This window comes from Melanostigma gelatinosum (assembly GCF_949748355.1).
Source record: "Melanostigma gelatinosum genome assembly, chromosome: 3".
In the NCBI taxonomy this organism is placed as follows: Eukaryota; Metazoa; Chordata; class Actinopteri; order Perciformes; family Zoarcidae; genus Melanostigma; species Melanostigma gelatinosum.
The window spans coordinates 26,650,113-26,662,540 of NC_136636.1; the positions used below are offsets into that span (position 1 = coordinate 26,650,113).

General features: G+C 41.9%; 1 protein-coding gene across 4 annotated transcripts in view; it reads right to left on the reverse strand.

The window, feature by feature from the left end:
- The window catches only part of phf2 (PHD finger protein 2), a 32,070-nt gene extending 21,606 nt beyond the window's left edge, over nucleotides 1–10,464 (reverse strand). For all 4 annotated transcript variants that reach the window (XM_079297182.1, XM_079297180.1, XM_079297181.1 and 1 more), the window contains exons 1-4: nucleotides 10,205–10,464; nucleotides 1,155–1,240; nucleotides 800–914; nucleotides 337–497 (exon numbers count right to left, since the gene is read on the reverse strand). In XM_079297182.1, coding sequence (XP_079153308.1) covers nucleotides 337–497; nucleotides 800–914; nucleotides 1,155–1,240; nucleotides 10,205–10,302 — 460 coding nt within the window. In that variant the 5' untranslated portion in view covers nucleotides 10,303–10,464. The remainder of the gene's footprint in view (nucleotides 1–336; nucleotides 498–799; nucleotides 915–1,154; nucleotides 1,241–10,204) is intronic.
- Between the last annotated feature and the right edge of the window lie 1,964 nt (nucleotides 10,465–12,428).

Here is a 12,428-nt window from a genome sequence, read left to right on the forward strand (position 1 = left end):
TAGCCATGTTTGTGACGCTTCCATAGAGGTACAGGACAGGAATACGAGGCCACAGGGAGTAAAATTACAAAATAAAGTAGTACTAGTACAGTAGCAGCAAAAGCGGGAAATAGTGCTGATTACTGCAGTAACAGAAGCAGTAGTTGAAGTAGTGCACTAGCAGCAGCAGTAGTAATAATAGTAATAGCACGATAGTTATAGTGCAGTGGTGGTAATACTGCAGTAACAGTAGTATCAGTCATAGCAGTGACAGGTGTAGTAGCAGTAGTAGTTAGATAGTTACGCAGTACAAAGAAGAGTAATGGCAGCAGTAGGCGTGGTAACAGCGGTCCTTACCGACGTAGTTCTCCACGTCGCTGATGTAGAAGGTGGGAGCGGGCATGGACATGCCCAGTCCGTCCTTCTTCTGGACCAGGATCGGCTCGTTGAAGCCGCCCTCCTCCAGGTAATCCATGGTCAGCTGACCGCCGCTCAGCTTCACCACCACATCGTCAGCGCTGGAACCCACAGAGGGAGTGTGTTAAGTGTGTCCACCAGTGGAACCAATGTGGAAACAGTGCAACATGTGAGACTGTTATCAGACAGTGCCCCCTAGTGGGATTATTAATAATGTGAGGAATAATGTTGACAGAGGCCAAATCATCAATGTGATTATAATTGGATCCATTAAAGGTGATCTTAATTAATTAAGTGTGACGATTTAAGGTTGAACACTTTATCTCACACGATTGATGGCCAGTTCAACAAAGAGTTGTAGAAACACAGTGGCAGTGTCTTTATGTGTCTGAAGTGTCTCTACCTTGGAAAGGTCCGACTGCGCAGCTCCTTTATGAACACCTGGCTGCCGTTCTGAACCGCTTTGATGTCTGTGCTCTGCCCCGTGTCATGTTTGTTCCAGTTCTTTTTCTTTTTCACTGAACAGCAGAAAAAACAACAAACAACATTTCAAAATTAAAATAATCACTTCGAACACAGTACGACACAGATAGAAACAAAACCTAATAATTGAGTTTCAAACGCAGACTAAAAAAATCTTGTCATCCTGAAAACGGTTTGACCTGTTCTGAGAGTTTTACATCACGTGACAGGAAGTTGAGAATCAGTGAAGTGTGTTTGTCCCCGTTGAGAGAAATAACATTTCAGTCTCTACTCACGTGTGGATTTGCCGTGGGTCTTCTCACAGTTTGGACAGTGATATACGTCAATATCTGGAGCATCATCTTCATCCACCTTGACACAGCTGAAACAACAGGAGGGACACGCTTTAACATCGAGGAATGTGACCTTACGGAAGCATGAGGAGGTTTCCTTTGCTTGTGGAATCGTCGTAATTGTGTATTTGAATTCCTGAGTTATGGCCAAAAAATGTGACCTTGACCGTTGACCTCAAAATTCCAAACACGTCATCCTTGAGTGGGTGTTTGTGCCAAATCTGAAGAAGTTCACTCAAGGCGTTTTTTCGAGGTATGCGTTCCTGAGATATTGCTGTCACGAGAGCGGACGGACGGACGTAACGGACGGACGGATGCCTGAAAGAACAGAGTTCAGCATCACTTCTACCGGTGACGTTGTGACATCACAACCTCACGGACGTCCTGGCGGCTCCTTTAAAGGTTTCTGAACACGGGCTGTGTGTATTTATGCATACTTTCACAGTATTTATGGCTCTGCTTTATAATGAATGAATTAAAAATACATGGAAATCTTTCTACAGCACGGGAACTTTAAGCGCTCCTAATTTGTACTAAAATGAGATATAGACTACGGAAACATAGTCCTTTAACATGAGTGACGGCATCCGGTCCTCGTATAGAGTAGTGCGTGGGACAAAGGGGACAGCACAGTGGAGGACGGCACACAGTCGACTTCAAACAGCCCTCTTCACTGTGTATGGAGCATTCTATATCTGAACACTGTGGGTAACGGCTGCTGTGAAAGGAAGTGTCGGTTGAATTGGCACGAGGCAGTTTGCCTCTGTTGGTGCCTTTGATGTAATAATCCTCTCTACATTTCACAGTTTACATCAGAAACATTTAGAAAACGATTGATTTCTCACGAAGATTTTTTTGTAAAAGTTTAAAAATTAAAACTGCCCGAGAGATATAAAGTAAGGCAAACACGGGACAAGTCCAGTCGATTGATGTGAAATCAAGTGTTTGACGTGATGACAGTAAACGCACCGCTCTGTTTCAAACAGCAGCTGTCGCTCTCTTTTTTTTGCACGAGCAAATTCCTCCCATATGAGCTGGGAGTTTCCCCCAGAGTGCTCCTCCCCACCGTGAACTCCACGGCTTTACAACAACCGCCCCACACTGAAAGCCCCTGGCAGTGAAAGCCCCTGGCAGTGAAAGCCCCTGGCTTTCACTGTGTGGAAATACAGGAGTGGGCGGGTAGTGTGGAAATGCCTGCTTATGATCCTGGACTTGGTGGCCCTGAGGAGAACTACAACTCACCCTAAATATGAAACGTACATAAAAACCAGATGTTGAGACTCTTTCACTGACAGCTTCTTGTGGTATCAAAGAGAAGTTAGAGAGGTGTGGTCACGTCAATGTTGCTGCTAAGTAGCAGGACAAAGTACATGTACTTGGTTGGGACTTAGTAAGTTTGAGTAACATTGAGATCTATATAAACATCTCACCTTGACTACAGTGGAGCTGTGGCTCAGCTCCAGACTCATTCTGCTGACACGTTTCTGGTTTGAGATCAGACGCACATCATAAGATCAGGTTACCTCCGTTTCCCCTTCTCCACAGCGTTTCAGAATGGATTCATCAGCATAGGACTCATTTTCAAACCACATCGGAGTTCTTTCATCACTTCACGAGCGGTGCTGCAGCGTCGTCCTTGAACACTTCTGAAACTGACTTTGACCTTTGACCTTCCTCTGTGGGGCGAAGAGAAATGACCTCTCCTCTGCAGAGACTGATGAAATGATGCGTTTCTGCACTCTTTCAATGTGATAGAACATAATGTATGTTTATCACTGTTATGCCACTGATGTTGGTAGAGATCTACATGTGATTGATTATCAGACACTGAAGACGGTTCACACACACTGCAGTGAAGACTCTTTAAAGGACTCGTTATGTCGTCGGGGTTAGTACTATTCAGTGTGTGAAAATGGTTGTATAATATCTTCTGCGGAGCTTTCTAAAGTAGGAGAATATACACTGATGAAGATGTCATGATGATGTCATCGGGGTTATGTGAGTTTGGGTTTTGATTCTACATATTCTGAACACGAAGTTTGTGAAACAAACCCAGGCGTATGGAATTCGAAAGATTTTAGCGTTTACCATCCAGGGAGGGGATAAAACACACACACACACACACACATGCACATACACACACACGCACGCACACACACACACACACACAAACAGACAAATGAGATGCATTATGGGAAGTGTAGGTTTCAGTTGTTTTGGAGCTTGGTCCACACTAAAAGTCAGCTGCTTTGATTTTGATCATTCTTTCGAAAGGTCTGTCTCTCTCTCTCTCAAAGTGCAATACTAAGATACACGAGGAGCCCTTTAACAGATTTACTGCCATACCTGCTGCTCAGTAAGTACTAAAGGTCAGGCTACATTACACACTGCAGGTCTGATCATAATGTGCTGTAGGAGGTGAAATCAAAGGCCTTCATCACACTGAGATGGACACATCGAGCTATGGGGCCTTCATTACTCCTGTCGTATCATTGCTGCTTCTGTACCATAACCTATCCATTGAATCAAAGATGAATCAAATACTTTTGCTTAATTCTTGCTTTAAATTTAAATTCTTCATTAAAGCATTGAGCAAATAATGCAACATCTGATTCAGTCTCAGGTTTTTGCCTTTTGGTCAGACTAAGCAAGAGTTAAGAACTAATCGTGAATAACACTTGCTATAAAATCCAAACATCATCGCACAAATGTTAAAGTCCAGGTAATACCAACTACAAACCATCAATACCATGATACCGTCAATTCACATCAGACAAGTGTTTTGGATTTGGGAGGCTTGTTTTACTAAAAAACGCATATTTTGTCGTTAATACTAATACTATGACTATTAGTACAACTACTACTTCTACTAATATCACTGAGCCACAAACAAACAATGACTGTGTCCCACATGTACCCTTCATAATAGTTCTAAACGTATTTTGAGAATGCACCGTGTTTACACTCTAAAACACCAGCATGTAAAATCTAATTCAATGGAAGCTGATGCAAACCCTGTGGACAGCGGTGCGACATCCCCAGGACATCGAATACTTGCCTGCTATTTGATTGACAAATGTCTGACTACAATTAAACACAATACAGGTAAATAGTGTGCAATTACATTTCCTCAGGTAAATGACTCCACCGCTACGAGATACAAGGTGAGGTTTATGTGACCAACGTAGGCAACCAAAGGCATTGGTTGGCTCGTTTTTGGTAGCCGTACTAGCTTGTGAATCAGTAGAGAAACAAACAACACAACTGTCCTGTTCTAGAAATGTGACTTAAGGTGCATTCACACCAAATCCGGCGCGAATTTGGTGTGAACACGGCATTAGGCGTGTTTCCATCAACAAGTCGCCATGGCCTTCTAACTCATATTGAGAAATAGAGAGAGGTCTCCGGGAATTTCTTTCAATTGGACAAGTTTTAATTGTTCTTTCATGTCAGCTCGTATCGTCCATGTTTCAAGCCGTCCAAAGACGAAGACTAGCATTTGCATGTCAGCTAAATATTCGCTACATCAGAATTTATTCAGCAAAGGCACTTCCATGTCCCATTTAGTGCACCAAATCGATTTTTGACAAAAGTAAAACAACTTTTTGTGCCTCCATTTGGCTTTTCTAAGACGGTACTCATACCTGTATGAAAGAAAATGCCATTGAAAGAAATACTGTTTCTGGGATTCAAATATAATCATTACAACATTTTTGAAAAGAGTGAAAAAAAACAACTGAAGCTCAATAAAGATTGGTCGCTAGCTCTCGTGAAAATGCGACTCTGTATTCATGCAAACACTACAGTCGATTTTAACGGCTACATGTAGTAATCCCTTTAGCACAGTTTTCATTTCTATATCTCAGTTCTACTATAACAGAATTTTCTCATTTGTGAAGCCACGCTCAACGGTTATCTATAAGGTAGGAGTGTAATTATAGCTCCAACAGCACCGTTAGCACGGTTGAGCCTTTAGCTAGCGCTAGCTCAGTGACCTCTGTCAGTCTCACGGTCCATAGAGGCTCCCCCAGCGCCATGTTGTAGGGTTGTTTGCTAGTGTTAGCCACCTGTGCTGTTACAGAACAGCGTATGTTTCATGGGTGTGAATCCATGTAGTCATGTTCACGCCATGAAAGAGATGCTGTTTGAAACTAGTCGTCTCCTTATCCTCCTTAGAGAGAAGCCAGATAGTAGCGCGAGCTAGTCACTAGCTACTTCATTCGTGAGCTGGCACATTTCTGTAAAATGCTGTCATTTGAGGCCCACCAGGTAATGTCAGCTATTATGCATTTTTAGTCCGGTGGGCTCCAGACATGTCTGTACAAGAATAGGATCAATATTATCAGGACTGCCAATATGGAGAGCGCATCACACCACCCGGATCATTCCCATTAAAGCTTGTTACTTGAAGCTGAAATAATGACTGTTTTAAGGATGAGGAGAGATAGTTATAGACAGTATATGGAAATCTGTTAAGTGTTTCCACTTTTTCTGGAGAGATATATGAAACAGAAATGCTGTGAATGCAACCACGTACCTCCATTGTATTGATGTGGGAAGAGACATCTGTCTCCAAAAAGATATCAGATATAATGCAAATAAAAGTAAAACTAAGTAGCCTGACACCACGAAGCTGTAACCATCAACACTACACACTGTCAATACAGTAGCTGAATAACAGCCAGAACCAAAACACTGCTCTGTCAGTGTGGTGAAAGCCCAGAGCAAATCCACTGACAGTCAGGCTTTGTGGACTTCAAGTCAAGTCGCGACAGATTCATAAGTGCTTCTGACAAACAGGTATGGAGTATATTTATTGTGTATCTCCAGTATCTAGCAATCTCCAAGATGGTCTACACAGGTGAGTCACAGAGCTGCAGTGATGGGTGCAGGCTACTGTGTTTCCATATTGACTGATGTTGATGCAATTAGGGCTCCTCATTTAGATTAAATTCTTTTATTTGAATAAAACCTGGGAATTTATTGGTGTGTTTTTTTTAATGGTTGAACATTTATATTTCAAAATGTGTATCTTCTTACTGTGAGTAACTTTTGGATGCATAGGGGACCGAAAACATAACATATTAGAGCTATGTGTTATCATAGATCAATCTGGAAAAATGTATTTTTAAAATTGTTCAAAATATGTTAATCAGAAAGACGTTTTTAAAGGTGCGAAATTCCAAATGCAGAGCATGCCTCCACACGGCTCTCAACATGGCGACGGCTGAGCCGGCGGCATGCCGTAGCTAACAGTGTTAAAAGCGCTAACAGTGCAAACCACAGCAACGGTGCTGCCAGAGCTAACAGTGTTAACCTGAAAGATTTAACAGCAATTAAGAACAGTGTAAGAAATAAAATACAGTAGTAAAATACAGAAATGCAGGAAATTGATTAATATATTAATTGAATGTGGTTCAATTAAAGGCAGCAGCAAACAGAAAAGTCTTCAATCTTGAAGTGTTGACTTATTTTATGCTGGACAGCTCATCAATTGACAATTGTTTCTCAACTGAAGATCCTACGTCTGTCTACTGTGCACTGTGCACTGTTACGCTGCGGTTATACCATAGTGACAGTAAGTGAAATGAAATTAGACTGAGCTGCATAAATCAATATTCTATACTAACATTGTGTGTGTTAAAAGGGTCGCTCATAGTAACAAAACCACAGAGAATACGCAGTTTTAGCTCATTATTTAGTTTTTACGGTATATTTACTGTCACTGTGTCCCACACAGCAGCTCAGAAGACATCCCAACGGGCTCCTGCAGACCAGAGCAGAGATAAAAGTAATGTGAAGAGTGAAATTCCCTTTGTCTGGTGGCCAGAAACACGTCAGTGGGAGGATAATCTTGCTCCGTGTCTGCTGGAGGTGTAAGTGGGCCACTCTTGGCTAACAAGTTAACCTCTGCAACTTTATAAGATGGAAATATAGAGTCAAAGTGCCACTAGCTTCTGTGACTCAATGCAACCGCTGAGTGAGCATTTCTTTAATCTGTGTTGGGTGGAACTGGAACATGATTCTTGGGTTTACTATCCATATTCTAGAAGAGTGTTGACTGCCGCACATGCGATTCTGATATTAGCCTTTGTGTTATTGTTTTAAAAGCCACTGCGCTCAACCTGGCGACCCGCCCAACGTAACAGACAACATCCATGTTCCACACAACATGATTGGTTGATGCTTTTATTCGCGGTGCAAAGATTGAGGAAAATCCACCTTGTTACGGAAAAAAGTCCGCCGCTTTTTGGCCGCATAATATTCAAGTTCTGTGTGAAAGTACACATGACAAAAACAACAGTTTGAAAAAACTATATTGATGTGCTTGATTGATGTGTATTTATGTTAAAAACTAACATAAAAAACATTTACTGGTCTGTTATTACAGAATTGTGAATAAAATATATACTTGGCTGGACATGTCACCAAATAAAACGTAACTATGACAGTGGTCGCGGGTGTCTTTTGTCAACTGATCACGCCAGGACGCATTAACTGTCCAGTCTGTACGCTCTGAGATTGGATCTCGAGCGCATTGGGATCCGATCAGCCAGACCACATACTAAGGTGGCCTGACTCTCATTGAGTTCTGATCTCATTGAGATGTGGGCAGCATGTGGGCACAATCCAGACACATCATCAAACGTAGGTTGATGATGACCTGCTGTCTGAGCCCTGCTAAGTTACTGCTGATGAAAACCAAACATTTCTTGATTTTGTTCCTTCAAAATAAAAGCTTTTAAATGTCAAATTCACAAGGGGACGAACCAATTGGAAGATGTGTTCATCACTGAACTAGCAGAACTTTGTTGGCACCTATTCCTCAATAAAGCAAGTCTACTAATACGGCAGGGAGGAAGAACAAGCAGAAAAGAAATAACCGAGACCTTTATAGTGAAGAACTTATCGTAAATGAAATGTGTTCATCCACTGTTTTACAGTCGCTCCTTTGAACCACAATCACTATCCGATCAGGCAGGTCTCACTGAAGTGTCAACAGGACACACACATGCAGACACATGCTGGGTTCCGATCTGGAGGTCCCGATCACAGAAGTCGTGTTGAAAACACAAGAGCAACCCCGGCCCGTTGGACTGCTCACTCAAAACAGCAACGTACAGTAAAAACAAGTCACTGTGGTTTGAGGAGCAGTTAGAGGTTTGAACTATTTCCTGATCAACAACAGATGGGCACAACAACTGCAGCATCTCGAAAAGAACCGCTCCTCAACACTGTTGTGACTCAAACGTGGCAGAAACCAAGATGACTCGTGAAGTTGTGGGAAAGTCTCTTTTTCCCCAGTTTTTTGGAGCTGGTCGAGCAGTCCCCCCCCCCCCCCAACACATCTCTGTCGAGTAAAACGAAACCGATACCAGTCTTCAGTCTTCTCATCCAACTCCATTAATGACTTTAATTAAATATAAATTAATGAATCAATTAACCCAAGCTGCATGTCTTTGGACTGTGGGGGGAAGCCGAAGAACCCGGAGGGACCCCACAGGGAGAACGTGCAAACTCTACACAGAGGGGCCCGTCCAGCCCTGGGAATCGAACCCGGGGCCCATCTGAGGCATGTGAGGCAACAGTGCAGCCCAAAAAGACTTCATTTAACCCTTAGTAGAGGTCAAGCTGAGGATCCTGAATGATTGGATTATATAATAGGCAGGGATGTAAGACAGATCCATCATAACACACTTTTCTTAACAAAACACAGTATTCCGCTATTTACCAGGGGACGACTGACTACTGTATATAATAACAGTATAGTAAGCAGCATTAAGCTGATTTAGGGTCTACATTTAAAGATGGGTATTTTCTTAATTATACTGGCAAGTTTGGTTTATGCTGACACGTGACTGGAGGTGATGGTTCATTCATTACACACTGTATGTGATAAAGCGACCTGTACAGCCCGAGCAGCTGGGGGTGGTGGGGGGCATTAAAGGGTTAATGTTCGGGCGCGTAAATACTGTTCATTGCTCTGAAGGGTTCGTTCGACGAACGAAAAAAAAATACTCGATGAACAAAACGACCGCCCCCCCCCCCCCCACCACCACCAAAAAATGCATGCAGAGTGGAGCGGAACAGCGTGAAACATGACAAACACAAAGACTGAGACTTGTGTAGCAACTAAACTGCGACGGCGGGAGGGAGACGTAGCGCGGTGATAACAGGGATCCGAGATCATTGCAGCTTATGAGCGGCGGGGAAAGTGATGAGCGGTGGCGGATGATACGTCCCCCGTTTAAATCGCAGTGAAACAAAAATAGCAACACGCCAAAGCTCAAAGTACGGACAAAGCACCAGTGCATGTTCATATTTGTGTCGTTTCTCCCCGCCGCCGAAGCTCAAAGGGCTTCCATTACGGGCTGTTGTCAGCCATAGCTGCCGCCTGGCAGGAAGGCTGGGACGGGGGGCTGAGCTCAGACTCGGGTCGTGATTTCCAGCCTCGCTCTGTAAAAATAAAAAAACACTCGGCGAAAGCTCGGAGAACGGTTGGAATGTGACATTTTACAGACAATATGCTAGAAATGTCGGCCCTGAAAGCGGCTATGGGGAGAGTAAACGGGAGACAAACGAGCGGCGAGTCCGCCGAGGCTTCCCCTGCTGCCTCTGCCGCCCGCCCGCTACAGCGCGAGAGGATTACTTCGGGGCTATGCGGGGATGTTAAATACCCGCTAAGTGCAATTATTACACGGAACCCGGGCCGACATTTCTCAATAAACCACCGGAACTTTTAAAAAGATGAATATGTTTTGTGTTATTCGCGAAATAATGTCACAACCCCGGTCGGCTGTATTTTAACTCCGCCTTCTTCTTCTTCTTCTTCTTCGAGCGGCCTCTCTTCAGATGTAGACGGGCGACCGAGAGCCACAAAGCTGTCAAACGCGCCCGAGACCTCGCCATTTTTGTTTGTTTAAAACAAATGCAAACCACCACACACACACAACAAACAGCACCGCCGCCACGGCGAGCAATCCCGGACTTACCTGCCGTGGAACCAGTCCTTGCATTTGTCGCACTCGATCATAAACTGGGTCACGTCGTAAGGTAATCTGCAGATGCAATATACTGGTACAGTCGCCATGTTCAATTCACAACTACGTCGGGATGGACTGGGGGGGCTGCAGGAGGAACCGCGTCCTGCAAACAATATGATCCAATATGATCTTCCCCAGAAAAAAAAAAGCCAGGGGCAGACCCGCCGGACACATGAAGCCTAACCGCACATCTCCATCACTCCACGGCCGTGTGGTGGGAACGATGGAGGCTCGTCGTAATAGCAGGCTTTCCTCAAATGCATTATTATTATTATTACTATGTGCATGCCCCCTGGTGACTGCACGGCACCGATGCGGTCATATTAAGGAGCCAGCAGAAAATGTAGCCTCGATGTCGCGCTGCGAAATAAATAAATAAAAACAACAAAAAAAATGTGAAAGTTACGTCAGGGACCATGTTTGAATTAGCGGATCTCAAATCAGATGAATGAATGTGCGGATCAATCTACACTGCGGATTGTTTTTTTTTATTATTCACAGCCTCCATCGGACAAATACATTACAATTGAGTTTAGGTGATAAATAAATAATCCAATTAAATAACGATATTTTAAAAGTGCAATAACAATGATACTAATTATGTTACAATTATATATATATATATATATATATATATATATATATATATATATATATATATATATATATATATATATATATATATATATATATATATATGCATGTATATATGTGTGTGTTTGTTATTTGAATGTTTACTTATTTAAATGTACTTATTCCCTCTTTGTGCTGCTGTAACATGTGAATTACAATAAAGGCTTATCTTATTGAGCCCATTTTATGTATTAGATCAATAAACAAGTAAATACATTATGTAATTACAGAGGCTTTTTATTGTTTCGCCATTTATTTCAAATATGACATAATACATTTTTGAGGGGGTCTTAATTAGCGCTGACAGAACAGGTCATGGATCAGCAATGTGAGGGTTATCCATCACACACGTTATACACATGAGGCTGGTTTTAAATTTACGGAGGGTATATATGCATGTTTTATATATCCAAAATAATAAATAAAATATTCAGTACTCTGCTATTCACATGTTTTGTGATACCGCATCGATTCTCAATAAACACTTATTTTAATTAGTAATATCTTAAAAAGATATATAGTCTGTGTAAATATATGTTACACTGTCTGCTTACATTTTTTGTATATTTAATTAGTTTACCTTAAGAATCCTGCAAGCACTTTTTATTTTACTGATTTAGGCAAATACTAATTCCGTTCAGATTTTATAGTAACGGTGGTGTTCTTTGAGTTTTCCTAAAGTAAATTCGAAAACTTGCAATACACCTTAGTATTGCAGTATCGCGATACATTGACTCATAACATCTGTATCATAAATACGTCTCATACTGTATAGGCACTAGGCATTACTGTTATAATTAATGGAAAATGATATGATCGACCCACATCACATTGTGTACTTATTTATTTTATTTAGTGAATTGTTTGTCTTGTCTGTTGATTGTAATGTGTGTCAAGATGGATGCTTCGCCCTCTATTGCAAACCAAGTCTACCTACGGGAACAAATAAAAGTAACCCGACCCTGACCTCTGGCTTGACAATATTTACAATTGAGTCAACAGATGATTTTGCATGATTTGCAGAGGCATTACCGTATTAAAACAATTTGATAGATTTTTTTTTTTCTCAATTAACTAATTGATTAGTCAAAGAAGAAGCGTGTGGATAGATTGTTCTCAGATATGTATTGCTGCAGGTCAAAGTTCACCTGCTGACACGTCACTTTCTGACAAGTAATGCGGTGGAAAAGAAGATAGTTGGGATTCTTTTATCAACATTGTTATCAGTAAAATCATACAGTATAACCATCGGCTGAACTCTGTAATCCCACAGTGGATGTATTCTATCTTCTTCTGCCTGAACTGGTTAAGATCAGAGGATCAGATTTCCACAAGGAAAAAAACAACAACCTTACAAGCCATCAATTTGTAATTTCGGCCGTTTTGCATTTGGAGCAGATTTGCTCACTCTTAAAAAATGAATCCAGCGATTTAAATATGCAGTCAAGTCGGCGAGCGGGGGAGTAAAGGTGAAATATTAATGGCTCCATGCTGTTGCAGTGTGATGATGAGGGATAAATAAACAAACGAGCAACAACTT